At 38.4% G+C, this 15,771-nt stretch overlaps 1 protein-coding gene across 1 annotated transcript in view; it reads right to left on the bottom strand.

Moving 5' to 3' along the window:
* Positions 1 to 15,771, bottom strand: part of LOC137625345 (uncharacterized) — a 544,968-nt gene that overhangs the window by 2,338 nt on the left and 526,859 nt on the right. Inside the window, exons 2-6 of the mRNA XM_068356186.1 lie at positions 15,498 to 15,715; positions 13,979 to 14,297; positions 13,470 to 13,717; positions 12,463 to 12,696; positions 11,768 to 11,962 (exon numbers count right to left, since the gene is read on the bottom strand). Coding sequence (XP_068212287.1) covers positions 11,768 to 11,962; positions 12,463 to 12,696; positions 13,470 to 13,717; positions 13,979 to 14,297; positions 15,498 to 15,715 — 1,214 coding nt within the window. The remainder of the gene's footprint in view (positions 1 to 11,767; positions 11,963 to 12,462; positions 12,697 to 13,469; positions 13,718 to 13,978; positions 14,298 to 15,497; positions 15,716 to 15,771) is intronic.

Raw genomic sequence — 15,771 nt, 5'->3', positions numbered from 1 at the left:
CATCACTAAGCATATGATTAAGACATTTAAAACATGCAACAGGCCCCGTGGGTGCTGGTGCTGGTATTAGTAGTTCAAAATGAGGCCACAGAAGCCTTCAGATTGATTAAGTAATGATCTTGATGTGGAATATCATAGGTATCCTTTGTCTCCTTTTCCTTTGGGAACCTGACTGAGTCAATAAACAATTGACTTCACCAAGTACCACCACTTTTGTGGTACACACAACTTGTATAAACTTTCCTCTCCTCTTCACACAAACCGCACAGCTCTCTGACCAGTCGTCAATGAATTTGGTTCAGGAAATTGTCGGGTAGTTTGTAGCGCTACGGCCAAGCGTCCTAATTTGTTTATTATTGTTCCGACTGTTATCTTGTATAGAATAAAAACGTTTGGAAATGGTCTACGGATCTTAAATATGTTGTGTAAGGGGGGGTCCGGGGGGCGCAGGCCCCCTGGATAAGGACACGGCTTTTAGCATAGGTTAGATGGGTTTTTCAAGTTAGCTTCTCCCGTCGTACTCGTTGGTAAGGAAACTGTTGTGTAAGGGGGGGTCCGGGGGGGGGCGCAGCCCCCCTGGGTAAGGATACGGCTTTTAGCATAGGTTAGGTGGGTTTTTTAAGTTAGCTTCTCCCGCCAAAATCGTTTTTAGAACGACGGCCACAGTTCAGAATATTCCCATTTTCTACGGGATCTGGCCGTCACCCTACAAAGGCTCCAGGAAATTTTACTATCGACCATCCATATTGCATTTATGTTCATAACTATGATTTCAAAGGATTTGAATGACCTTAAAGAGATAGGTTTCTTCTTCTATTAAGGTTTATTCCCCATTTGTGTGGGGATGAACACGGATGCCTTCTTTTTGAAGGACTTTGCTTTGGCTTTTAAAGTAGACCGTAGTCCCGATCAGCTGCCCTGCACTGACAATTAATCATACTTTGCGTTTTGTTAGGGTTTATATTCATCCACCTTGATTCTTACCAACCTCTACCTTTTGCTAAGTCTCTGTTAAGAGATGTACCAATTACAGGTCTGTCCTCAGAATACCGGATTGGTGCAAAGAGAGTAGCATCATCTGCATATTACGCAAATCATTTAAACAGTTATAAGGTAAAGAAACTGCCTATTTGTAAGAAATTCAGTAATGACGTTGAGTAATTACCCATCTACTTTAAGTTTGAAAATATTGGTCTTATAATTAACATGGTGGAAAGAAGAAAATAAAACCTAGATTCATAGTATATATAACTGATTATTATTCTTTAAATAGTTTTGCATTCATATCAACTCTTTTCTAAGATAAATTTCCTCTTATTAGATTGTCTATCCAATGTCAGCTTCATATTATCAAATGTTGTGATCGACACATCGGTTTGAGAGTCATACGTAACAGGCTTCGCAATTAGAGTAGGTCTAGTAAGGTGGGTTCCATCTATCTATTCTCTCCCTTTAACTCCCCATTCAAACTGACCTTTCCCTCTTCTCACATATTCTGTGTACATCTGTGGTATTTTGAAAGTTCCCATAGGAACAAAATAGGTACTTTTTCTCTTTGGATTTCCATTAGAAATATATGAAGCCTTTAAAACTTCTAACCCTTGGCTGCACCACACCTAGTCCACCTACTACTAGGCACCTTGGCCCAGATACCGCATCAGGGCTCCCACACACCGGCCAATTTTCAGTGGATGGTGGCTACCAGTGTTTCGTGGTGCCACGAAAAAGTGGAGAGAGAAGCTGTGATCACACCACTAAAAACTGGCTCATGTGCAGGCATCCATAGAAACACGTGCATTGCATTTCTCATCACAAAATAGTGGCAGCCATCGTAGACTGAAGAGTGTTCTGTGGACAGGCAGCCTTAATTCCTAGCCTATCATGCTGCCACAAATAGCATTTTTGGGCTCAGGCCATGTCGCCCTGATGGAAGTTCCTTCTTAGTAGCTTCCTAGGTTATATTTAACTAGTTAAATATAACCTAGGAAGCTACTAAGAAGGAACTTCCATCAGGACGATATGGCTGCCTGAGCCCAAAAATAGATTTTCCGTTTAATACTGTGCTGTATTCCCTTTTACCTCCAGGCTCTTTGGAAATTTCCAACCCTTAACCCTCAAGGGGTTATTTTTTCCCCAGCACATTTTGCAGTATATTTTTTTTTTAAATTGCTCTAACAGCCTTATTTTTTGTCATAGAGAGGTCAGGTTGGTCTCATTCTCTTCGAAAATGCCTGAATTTTCTCAAAAAATTGTCAAAAATATGATAAAAAAAAATTTTATAGCATTTTTTTTGCAAGGACGTACCAGTACGTCCATGGGGGTGAAGGGATGAGTTTTGTGAAACGTACCAGTACGTCCTTTGGGGGTAAAAGGGTTAAGCTATTTGGATTCACTTCTCTTATTTATCCTCCTGTACAGTGAAGACATGTTGTATTTTATTAAAGACTATTTAGTCAAAGGCTGAGAAGGTCTTCGTGGATCCCTCGTTGCCTTGTTCTCTGTCTGATGAGCTTCGATCTGGGAGAGGGACTATCATGATTCTGTCTTGATTAGGCATCAACTTTGTATGCACACCATAAGTAGTTTTGTTCGAAGGAGCCATACATTCAATTTCCCACATACATACACGCACAAACACACACACTTATATATATCATCATTATCTCCTGCGCCGATTGACGCAAAGGGCCTCGGTCAAATTTCTCCAGTTGTCTCTATCTTGAGCTTTTAATGCAATACTTCTCCATTCATCATCTCCTACTTCGCGATTCATAATCCTCAGCCATGTAGGCCTGGACCTTCCAACTCTTCTATATATATATATATATATATATATATATATATATATATATATGTATATATATATTATGTATATATATATATATATATATGTATGTATATATATATGTACATATATATATATATATATATATATATATATATATATATGTGTGTGTGTGTGTGTGTGTGTTTGTGTGTACAGTTACTCCATTTATAATGAGCAATATTATTATTATTATTATTATTATTATTATTATTATTATTATTATTATTGTAGGTTTGTATTATAATCATCCCTCACCCTCTCTCTCTCTCTCTCTCTCTCTCTCTCTCTCTCTCTCTCTCTCTCTCTCTGTGTTTTCCCACTCATTATCGCCAGTGGCTGATAACACATCATTACTCAGTGGTGGTAGTAGTAGGCCTATTAGAAGCCATTTGGAATAGGCCTCCCTTGAATATTTAACCGATCGATTGTGCAACAATGGCTGACGCTAGAGCCTACTGTTGTTGTTGTTATGACTTATTGTTGTTGTTGTTAATGTATCAATTTCACTGTATTTTAGTTCTTTATCTCTCCACTGTATTATTCAGTATCTCGTGCTATTGTATTCTTTCTATGTAGTTTCCGATGTATTAGATACTGTATGATACATTATTTTTTACTGTGTGGCGTAGGCCTAGTTGTATTTATTCATGGAATTTTTGGCTAATGTATTATTAACTGTATTGTATTCATGCGATGTATTTCAACATACACACCCGTATATACTCTCTCTCTCTCTCTCTCTCTCTCTCTCTCTCTCTCTCTATATATATATATATATATATATATGTGTGTGTGTGTGTTAGGTTATATACGGTGTATGTACGTACACACACACACACACATCATCATCATCATCATATTCATTATCATCATCATCTCATCATCATCTCCTACGCCTATTGACGCCAAAGGGCCTCGGTTAGATTTCGCCAGTCGTCTCTATCTTGAGCTTTTAAATCAATACTTCTCCATTCATCATCTCCTACTACACGCTTCGTAGTCCTCACCCATGTAGGTCTGGGTCTTCCAACTCTTCTAGTGCCTTGTGGAGCCCAGTTGAAAGTTTGATGAACTAATCTCTCTTGGGGAGTGCGAAGAGCATGTCCAAACCATCTCCATCTACCCTTCACCATGATCACACACACACACACACACACACATATATATATATATATATATATATATATATATATACAGTATATATAAGTAATTTGTGTGTGTGTGTGTGTGTGTTGAATAAACACCCAGTGAATGAAATAGCAGATCTCAGTGTAACAGCAACTCGTTCCTTCTACCCCCCTCCCCCTCCCTCCCCCCTCCCTAGTTGGGTAAAGGGGGGAGGGGGTTTGATCTTAATTAGCAGTTAACGATAGAAAATAAACATTAACACGTGATAGGTTTTAATGGATGATCGGGCGTCTGGTGATAAGGGATATTCTCTCTCTCTCTCTCTCTCTCTCTCTCTCTCTCTCTCTCTCTCTCATTTGACTGTAATGAGTTCTACTTTTGAATAGGTAAACATGTGGGAATAATCATTATATATATATATATATATATATATATATAGAGAGAGAGAGAGAGAGAGAGAGAGAGAGAGAGAGAGAGAGAGAGAGAGAGAGAGAACGCCTGCCTTAATTTAAGGCTTTCTATATAACCTAAGCCTATCTTTTCGTTCGAACCGAAACTGTAAATAAAAAAAAGAATTAAACCTACGTATCAAACAAGCCTTTAATTTATCAAATAATCCTAAAAGACTCAAAATGAAATTCTGAAAATATCAATAGATGAAATGACGTCGAGGGAATAACAATAATGATAAAGAATATATATAAAAATAAGATAATTGTCGCTTGAAGCACTATCTTCCCGCCAACCTTAAGCTTCACCCGGCTAGGCTCTTTTGTTCTCATAATATTTCTATTATTCTTTTCTCTTTAGGTTATAGGGTCCGTCTGTCTCCAAAACTCTTGAGAGAGAGAGAGAGAGAGAGAGAGAGAGAGAGAGAGAGAGAGAGAGAGAGTCTGATTGTTAGAAGTCGATGGTTTAACGGTTATGGTAAATGACTCGCGGCCCAATCATCGACTTTCTTTAATTAACTATTTTTTTTCTCTCTCTCTTAAGGCTGCTTCGTTTTATATTTTGAACGATTTTTCCTCCCAAATTTCTTAATTTTTTAAAAGAAAAATTATATTTTTTTTTCGTATGAAGGGGTTGTGAGATAATATATTCTTAATATGATGCAGTTTCTGTTAACACACATAGGCTTATACACAAAATGTTTGCAAGAATGCTCTATACCTACAGCTTGGAAAAAGTTTATCATTAACCTAATTCACAAAAAGTGACATAATAGACCCGAAAATAAATATATCGCTCAATAAGTTTACCCTCGGTAATATATAATATATTTACAATTTGTAAATATCTATATGAACTTTGTAAATTACAAAGATCATATTAGGCCGAACAGAAAGACAGCTAGACTTTAATCAACAAAGATAATAGACAGGATTTAGAATTGGGTTTTCAACAAATAACTGATTGGCCTGATTGGTAACGTCTCTGCCTGGTGTTTGCCAGTCGGGAGGTTCGAGTCCCGCTCAGACTCGTTAGTGCCATTAGTTTCTGCATCCTTACCATCCTTGTGAGCTAAGGTGGGGGGGGGTTGGGGGAGCCTATAGGTCTACCTGCTGAGTCATCAGCAGCCACTGCCTGGTCCTCCCTGGTCCTAGCTTGGCTGGAGAGGAGGCTTGGGCGCTGATCATATAATATATGGTCAGTCTCTAGGGCATTCTCCTGATTGCTAGGGCAATGTCACTGTCCCTTGCCTCTGCCATTCATGAGCGACCTTTAAACCTTTATGTCAAAAAATCAACAGAATATGACAAACCAATGTATATGGCATTTATAGACTATGAGAAAGCTTTTGATACTGTCAAAACTTTAGCAGTAATGAAAGCCCTTCAAAGACAATGTCTGTAATTAATAAGACTAAGACCAATTGGAGGAACTCCATATTGCATAAGCGTATTAGGCTACTATTAAAGTGACTCCATATTAATCAATCCATGTTGAAGTGCTACCCAGACTCAACACTTACTCCGTATTGATATAATGCCCACTCCATATAAAAGTTTTAAAAAGGCTCACTCCATATTAGAGATTTAAACTAACACCCCTAGGCCTAGTCAACAGAGCTACCCACACCATTAAAAAGGCTCATTCCATATTAGAGATTTAAACTAACACCCCTAGGCCTAGTCAACCGACCTACCCAAACCATAATTAAAGCGAACGTAACTCCATATTGAAATGAAAGAACCGCCCCTATTGGTCTGATAGCAACTAGACTAATAGTAATAGCTCGGGCTAGCTATAAACTTCGCCTAACTCAGAAAGAGCCTTTAAAAAGTCGTTATTGGAACAGCATCCGGTTTAACGGTTTATCTACGGCGGTTTATGTTCATTTATAGGTCTATACGAGTCTCATCTTTCTTTTTAGACTATAGGTCTTCATTGGGACTACCCCCCCCTCCCCCCGTCCACTGCAGCTCGCTTCGAGATCCTAAGGCCTGTTGAAAATGGGTTAATGATTAAGACTAAATCTATTTTTAGATTAAGGCTTGGTGCATTTTTTCTTAACTAATTATTATCTTTGTTTAATTCAGAGTTAATAGAATTATTAAGAGATCTCTCAGTTCATTATTATTATTATTATTATTATTATTATTATTATTATTATTATTAGGCCTATACGTTTAGCAATGCGGCTCAGTGTGACAGGGATATATATATATATATATATATATATATATATATATATATATATATATATATATGTGTGTGTGTGTGTGTGTGTGTGTGTGTGTGTTAAAGTAAAAGCCATTATTGAGTGTTATAGTTCTCTCTTCTCTTTTGCTAGGCCCGTGATACCACCACCATCAGCTGGTGTCAAGAAATATTGTGTTGAATTAACTTCGATAACTGCAAAATAATACAACAAACACTGAGAAGTCAAAAACAAATACATCCCCAGCAAGAAAACAAAGACAAACGAGGAATAATCATGAAGAACTACAAAAAAAAAAAAAAAAAAAAAAACACACACACACACAAACACACAAAAACAAAACAATTTTCTTCATCATCTTTCCCCCTGTTAAACTTCTTAAGTCTTCTGAAAAGACGACAGAGCAATATGGGATTTAAATCGGATTTATTTCCCGCTGAAATATAGGAACAACGTTGACTAAAGCTACTTAATGTTTATGCGAGTAATTTACGAAGAATAAATCCGATGACTTTATTCCCATTATTTGTATTGAGAAAATATACTTTTTTTATATCATATGGTAATTGCCTCTCGAGAGATCAGACCGAAGCTCTTTTCTCGGTCCAGTAATCCTAAAGAGTTTGTATAAATAATCTTTATTTTCAAATAACTCTTCTATTATGGCCTGCCAACGCAAGAGCCCGTGTTTTACATCAGGTAGAATAATCTGAAACGAACAAACAAACGAACTCTCCAACGAGATGCAATGGAGGCGTTCGTTTTGTATTTTAAGGATAAATTTATTTTTGAAATGTTCAAAATCGACATTAGCCATGATAAAAAAGATGAAATAAATATTAAAATTTAAAATTTATATTAATAAAATAAATAAAAAGAATATATATGAAGGAAATAGAAGAAAATTTGATAAATATCAAGTTGATTCGGAAGTTTGTCAACCTAGACGCATCCAATAAAATCCCAGCGTAGCGTTGCGAGCATAACGAATGAGTCTATCAGACCACCAGAGATGTCTTATTAATTAATGTTCGTCGGTATAATGATATCAGAAGTGAAAAATACTCAGTCGTTTATCACAATTAAAGATTTACAACACGTCCTCGAGCAGACATCCTTCCGAGAGGGAAATGTGAGTCTAAGGACACCCTTGCATAGAGGCGATTAACGCGCGGAACGTTCTTCTTGCTGGCGAGTTAGGCGATTTCAAACCTTATTGGTTGGTGAAATATGGATTATAATGGCGTGTATTTATTTCTCACTTTATTGCAGAGACTTCACGGTACTTTCGACTTCATTAATGTGTATTATAAGGCTTCTTATGTGTATACATACTGTAGATACGTTAGGGTTTTTCTTACAAACGTATTAACAAACACGCGGTAACAAAGAATGTTTAATATACAAATTAACAGATATAAATCAGGGAGGAATATTGCACGTGCAAACCAATTGGCATAAATAAGAAAGTCGAAATTTTACAAGGAAAATACATTGATTTTATCTTGATCTCCGTCAACGAAGTTGCAAGGAGGTTATGTTTTACCCCCTGTGTGTGTGTGTGTGTGTGAGAGAGAGAGAGAGAGAGAGAGAGAGAGAGAGAGAGAGAGAGAGAGAGAGAGAGAACAGCTTCCTGGCCACAATTTTAATCGTAGAATAATGAAACTTGCAAGGATTACCTGTTATGTATAAAGCTGGAAATTATAAAATTTTGGAAGGTCAAGTTCAAAGGTCAAGGTCACGGTCAAGCAAAATGTCCAATTCACGTAATCAGTCATAAGTTTGGACATCGTTGGCACAGAGACTTCAAACTTGGTTTATATTTGAGTGTATGAAAATCCACGCCAATATATACATGTTAGGGTCAAAGGTCAAGGTCAAGTGTATGAGCAAGGTCAAACAAGGGGTCAAATTCCGGTCATCAACCAAAGGGTGCCTATTTTACTCGTAAAGTAATGAAACTTGCAGGGATTTTATTAAACTTATGTAAAGAGCTGGAAATGAATACATTTTGGAAGGTCAAAGGTCAAGGTCACGAACGAAATAAAATAATCTAAATCAGTCTAAAAGGTCGGGAAATAAGCTGCTCTGACGGAGGTCTGCACTCTACTGAGTGCCTACTCTAGTTTTATAATTAATCAAATCTGTAAGTATCCAACAAGACTTTATAGATGTTTTGAAACGCTGTTTTGTTTTTCTTTTACTTCTATAAGAACGGGTGAGAACGGGTGTAAGAAATGAGTTAGCAGCTAGAGTGGATATGAATGTGTTGAGGTGGTTTGGCCATGTTGAGAGAATGGAAAATGGCTGTCTGCTAAAGAAGGTGATGAATGCAAGAGTTGGTGGGAGAAGTACAAGAGGAAGGCCAAGGTTTGGGTGGATGGATGGTGTGAAGAAAGCTCTGGGTGATAGGAGGATAGATGTGAGAGAGGCAAGAGAGCGTGCTAGAAATAGGAATGAATGGCGAGCGATTGTGACGCAGTTCCGGTAGGCCCTGCTGCTTCCTCCGATGCCTTAGATGACCGCGGAGGTAGCAGCAGTAGAGGATTCAGCATTATGAAGCTTCATCTGTGGTGGATAATGGGGGAGGGTGGGCTGTGGCACCCTAGCAGTACCAGCTGAACTCGGTTGAGTCCCTTGTCAGGCTGGGAGGAACGTAGAGAGTAGAGGTCCCCTTTTTATTTTGTTTCATTTCTTGATGTCGGCTACCCCCCAAAATTGGGGGAAGTGCCTTGGTATATGTATGTGTATGTACTTCTATAACATTCTTTATTTTAAAAGGCGATTTTGCCCTTTCGTGATTTTTCGGATTTAGAAATGTGGGCCGTAATGATTAGCGTTGGGTCCGGAAGACCATTCAACAGTGGTACTATGAATTAAAAGGTAGAAAATAAGCAAAACCAGCACTGAGAGAGAGAGAGAGAGAGAGAGAGAGAGAGAGAGAGAGAGAGAGAGAGAGAGAGAGAGAGAGAGAGAGAGAGAGAATGGATATGTCGTCAATATTGCACAATAATCCTAAATAAGTTTTAGTCCTATTGTAAGCGTCCGAACGAAATGGCCCTTTAAAAATGCCACTGGACCTCTATTGTGGACGAAGCCGGGGGCTGGGGGGAGGGGGGTGGGGGAAGAAGACGTAACTAAGCCAATAAGAGAAACAGAAGCAAGTCCTCTTTCTCTCTTATTCTATCTTTCAAAAAAAAGAAACACAAAGGACTCAATAAAAATGTCTACTGGAAAAGCCACAATGTCTCTTCTGTACATCTTCTCACAGTCCTTACGTCGTAGGCAGCAGGGTGGGATGTTTCCTGTAATAGGACTTTAGGGGGCCTGCTGAAGTGCCCACTCAGCTCTCTCTCTCTCCTCTCTCTCCTCTCTCTCTCTCTCTCTCTCTCTCTCTCTCTCTCTCTCTCTCTCTCTCTCTCCTGTGGATTCTTTCCTCATAAAAGAGCGAAGAATGGCTTCGTTCACAGTCCATTTGTGTGTGACGCATAACCGTTATGATTTTAATATCTAGTGTGATATTAAGTCAATTATGTGGACTTAAATGTTTAAAAGGCTTAATTGTCAAACTTTAACCTTCGTTTGAGGTCTAAATATGTTTAATTAAACATTACCTTCATCCATGTTTGAAAGGTTTAAAAAAAAGGCGCGATTGTCAAACTAAGATTACTAAACCTTCGTCCATGTTTGAATGCAAGCGCGCGAAGAATTACTCCCCCGTTGAAAGGTTGCTAATTTCAACGTCATTCAGACGTATATAGGTTACATTGCTCTTCGCGCGTTGCTCATTACGCATCATTTAATGCACTTTACGTTTGATATCCCTCTTAAATTGTATATTTAGGGCCGTGTCAGGCGTCAATTGCAGTGTCGTACTTCAAGCGCCCGAGGCCAACTTTATCCCAACACGGACCCGCTTCGGACAGGGGACTCCTATTGTCCGACCTGTCTTTATGACCAAGGGGGAGGCTAGAATTATGATTGTCGCCTATTATTATCGTCATTATTGATGCCCCCACGTTTTTAGTGGCTTCGTTAACTACTCCTCCTCGACACACCTGCACGAATCACGGATTTGCGTGGAGAGATAGAGCGAAGAGGAGAAAGAAAGAAAAGTAAAAAGAGAGAGAGGAGACCACCAACAGCGTGGGAATAAGTGTTTGTTTACATTGACTACTGCGGCGTTTCAATTTAAAAAGAATCTCTCTCTCTCTCTCTCTCTCTCTCTCTCTCTCTCTCTCTCTCTCTCTCTCTCTCTCTCTCTCAGCGTTTGGAGAAAGAAATGTATTTGGATAACAAGAAAAGCTAGACGCACTATTGATGGGTTTAATTGTGAATATCTGTGAATTGCCTCATTACGTGGAAATTATTGGAGCTATTGACTAGATAGAATGGTAAATCAGAAGCCCATATATATATATATATATATATATATATATATATATATATATATATATATATATATATATATATATATTGTTTCGTAGACCCAAGGAGAAATTCAAATCTTATAAGAATCTCTGGTCAGCCAAGGATTCGAGCCTTAGCAGGGTTAAAACTGAGGTAACAGTCGACTGCTATTCCTTTGGTCTTCGATCCTGAGGCAGAGAGACTTACTGTAGATATTAAGATGTATTTGTGGCCTATTTTAAAATTATATATATATATATATATATATATATATATATATATATATATATATATATTAATATATATACATATATATATTAATATATATACATATATATATATTAATATATATACATATATATATATATATATGTATATATATATATAAATATATATATATCTATCTATATATATATATATATATATATATATACATCTATATATTTATATAAATTATATATATATATATATATATATATATGTATATTATATATATATATATATATATATATATATATATATATATATATATTTATATATATATATATATATATATATATACATATATATATATATATATATATATATATATATATATATATGTATATATATATATGTATATATATATATATATATATATATATATATATATATATATATATATATATACACACAGTGAAACCTATCTCTTTACTGTAGATGTCATGGGGTTAAACATGCCAATTCAACTTCCTATTTACCTTTGTGAGCGGGTTCGGGCACACGCCAGCGCAGTAGTATGCATCGAAGACGACTGGAGCGACAATCCAATGGTCCCACCCTAGGGTTTTGAAATTCACTTCCAACTTGTGTTTGCCACACGGGCGAGACGGAGTGACCCCACCGGGTAGACCAGCTCCGAAATGAACGGAGTTTGCGTCGTTGCTAAGGGTGTTCTGCGGGCGGGGAGACAAAGGTAGGGCCAATCATTAGAATTACTCCATGCTATTCCTTTTGGAGAGAGGAATAGTTTAAAAAAAAACAGTTATTGATTATGTTTGTGATTAAGTAATGTTACATAATCAGCATGTCACAATTAAAGCCTTAATGTTGTAGTCAAGTCAATTGATATCACATTTTGAAAATGTAACTCGTTTTAAGAATCACTATCTGGCAATATATATTTTGAATATAAGAAATCTCATTGATAATTTTCAAAGTAATACATAATTAATCCAAAAAAAAATTTCAAATTAAGCAGATATTTAATATTTACGAGGTATCCGAGTCTCACAAACAAAATATAGTAAACAAGGTACGGTATGAAGGCATGCGCACAATACTGTTGCTGATACAGGCAGCTAGCAAAATATGACCACACGTACATTGAAAATCAATTCAGTTTAAGCCAGAGAGAGTAAGAAAGAAATGAGCGAAGACCCTTCTTGTAAACTACCTGAGCAGCGGCCATCCAGTCGTCGGGCAGCCTTCTGTTTCTTCTTCTCCTCTTGTTTTTCCTCCTCCTCTCGGCTTCGCCCCACTTCACTTTGGAGTAGTTCTCCGGCAGCGGGATCAGGTTGTCGTCCTCGCCCTTCCCGCGCTTCCTGTGGTTCTTCCTTCTGCGTCTCCTGTGGCGTTTGGTTGGCGCTTTCGTCTCGCTCCCCTCGGCCTTTCGTTCCGTTGGGAATGCCTGCGGATTGGGTAGTCGGAATGATAGTTTACGACAGTTGGCCTATTCCCCTTATCTGTAGATATCTATAGAATCTGTACCATGGTCTTCCACTGTCTTGGGTTAGAAAGTTCGCTTGCTTAAGGGTGTACTCAGGCACACTATTCTATTCGTTTTCTTATTTCCTTTCCTCCCTGTTGGATCCCTTATTTCATCCTGCTTTTCCAACGAGAGTTGTAGCTTTGCAAGTATTAATAATAAAGATAATAATAGAGACACAGTGACTCAGTGGGTTTTCCTTCCCAAAGGATTTATCGTAGTGTCTCCCGTTGGTGAGATAAGCTCATTAATCAATGAGCCTTGAGACCCTCATTAATATTACTATCATACTTAAATTAGTAATAATGTATAATCATTACTATTGTTTAGAAAATTCTTCAATATCATTTGTTAAATACATGAAATCCTAATATTATTTATGCAGTATTAAGAATAGTAAATGAGCAATATTATGATTATTATAATTGCAATGATCAAATTAGAGCTGTAATTGTTACATACATTGAAACCAGTACTCATAGTCTCTAAAAGACTATTCAACCCTGATATCAACTGGCTAAAGTATCTTTCCTAACTCAAAAAGGGCTCAATTCCTGAAGAACTCATGTAGAATGTAATTGTGCCAAGCCAATATTTAGAGCAATATAGAGCAACAATTATTTCAAAGCTAATGTCCATAAGAAAGTGGCATAAACAGAGTAGCTGTCTAGCATATAGTTTGAACTAAATCTCACTTTGGGAAGGACAGGAAGTTCATTGGTGAAAAGGGGATGGTGGCGGTTGCGTTGCCTGCGAGTGGAGGAACTCTCAATTTCTCTCCTTACTTCCTCTTCATCTTCTTCCTCCTCCTCCTCTTCCTCCTCGTCTTCCTCTTCTACAGCGTATCCTTCTATGTCTTCGGCGTCGTCTTCGTCATCTCCGTCTTCTTCATCAATGTCCTCGTCATCGAAGGAACCAAACTCTATGGCCCTCTTGTTGCGTTCTAGGGACAGAAAAGGTAAAACAAAATATGAAATTTAAAAGGTTTTGTTGATTTGACTAATTTCAGCTTCGTTCAATACAAAACTATTCTTCCAATATCTTTTAGCCAGTTGCTTCTAAAGTTTACTTCACGAAACTCATGTTTCTTCAATGCCAGTGTAACATTTAAGTCCTGCATGCTTATCAATGTGAGGTCATACAAATACAACAAAATAAAAACTCAACTTTGCCATAACTACTCTCTCGTGTTTTCTATCCTCACCTGTAATCAGGGTAGTGTCTTCACCTTCCTCAGTACCTCTGATGTACCTCTTAAGGTTGGTCGTCCGTGTCAGGGAATGACCCTGATTTGCCTTGCTGAGGTTAAGGGCTGCTGCCCCTAGTGCCTGCAGATCGAGCAAGGTCGGGTCGCTGCTGTAGACGAAGAGCAAGGGCGGACGCCTGGCCATCTTTTCGGGGGAGCGGGGGACGTAGCGTCCGCGCTTCATCTCCTCCACCCTTAAGCCCATCAGCCCCCAGTTGAAGCGCCCATTCTCGGAGTCCTCCACCACCTCTTTCACGGCGCGGGTAAGCTCGATTTCCTTTGGGGCGAGAGAGAAAGGTTCAGTGCTGGATCTTTGCAGTAAAGTATTAATTTGGATAGAAGGTACAATGGTCAAGAATAAGTGAGGTTAAAGGGGAGATTATAAGCTGAAGTCTGAGAGGTTATTTTGGATTTAGAGTAGAATAGTCAATATGGAGGAACAGTAGAAGAGAGAATATGGAGTAAGGATAAATGGGTAAATAAAGAGTGGGAACCACATGAAAACATACTAGACGATAATGCATCTAGAAGAAAAAGAAGAATAATCAGTCAGGAGTAAAATCTATTAATGACTTATTTCAGGCATGCTCAATATGGATTAAGATTAAGTGAATGACATTGAGTAGAGACGAGGAGTTAAATCATGGAAGTCAAGAGTAGAGAGCAAGGGAAACTTATTAGTATGGAGGGAGGGTAAGGATAAAGAGTCAATATGGAGTGATATAAATTCAATAGATATTGATAAGAGGAATGGTATGAATATGGAGTTACGAAAGAGTCAGAATAGAGCTGATATCGATATAAATTGATAGTTTGTAGAGTAATAATCTAAATTTGATAGTAATAAACAATATTTTGATGGTAAAACATGATTATAGTCGCCGCAGAGATTCTGGCGAAGTAAGCCCCACCCCCTTCATGATGTCATAGCTAATCATGTTGTTTCCTGCATTAACAGCTTGAAATTTGTAGGGATTGTGACAGCTGCTAACATTGGATACAACTTGATTAGCTAAGACGTCATCAGGAGGCGAGGCTTATTTCGCCCAGAATCTTTGCGGCAACTATAGTGATTAAAAGATTTTAAAGCTAAATCATCCCTTAAAAATTAACAAATATCCCTCCCTATCCAGTCATTACTAAGTAACCCAACCCTGCCAATCCAACCGTCCAGCTAGGCGACTCCATAGTCACCCATGTATTCTAGATTTCCGCCGGTATACCCATCCTCCCTATCCAGTCATTACTGAGTAACCCAACGCTGCTTATTCAACCGTCCGGCTAGGTGACTCCAAAGTCACCCATGCATTCTAGATTTCCGCTGGTATACTCATCCTCTCTATTCAGTCATTACTAAGTAAACCAACACTGCTTATCTAACCGTCCAGCTAGGTGACTCCAAAGTCACCCATGCAATCTAGATTTCCACCGGCATAAGACCTACTTAAACAACGACGAGGAGGAAGTGCATCTCTACCTGCTGGTGGGGACTCAGGGTATGGGTCATGACGGGAGCCGGGTGCCTCTGGTACCTGCCGGTGACTTCGGGAAAGAGGTAGACGAGGATTCTGGAAGGTCTTAGACGCGGGGCCAGCCGACTCTTGCCGGAGCTCCCCCGCAGGTGGAGCCACGCCCCCAGCACTTGCTCCCTCGCGACTGCGGATACGTTGTAGAGCAGCATGTCTTCGTCATCCTCTGGGGAAGAAGAATAGATAAGAGATAGTTACATATTTGGGGATTGAAGCCTATTG

The sequence above is a fragment of the Palaemon carinicauda genome, chromosome 32 (assembly GCF_036898095.1).
Source record: "Palaemon carinicauda isolate YSFRI2023 chromosome 32, ASM3689809v2, whole genome shotgun sequence".
NCBI lineage: Eukaryota > Metazoa > Arthropoda > Malacostraca > Decapoda > Palaemonidae > Palaemon > Palaemon carinicauda.
This window is presented reverse-complemented; position numbering and strand designations above follow the sequence as displayed.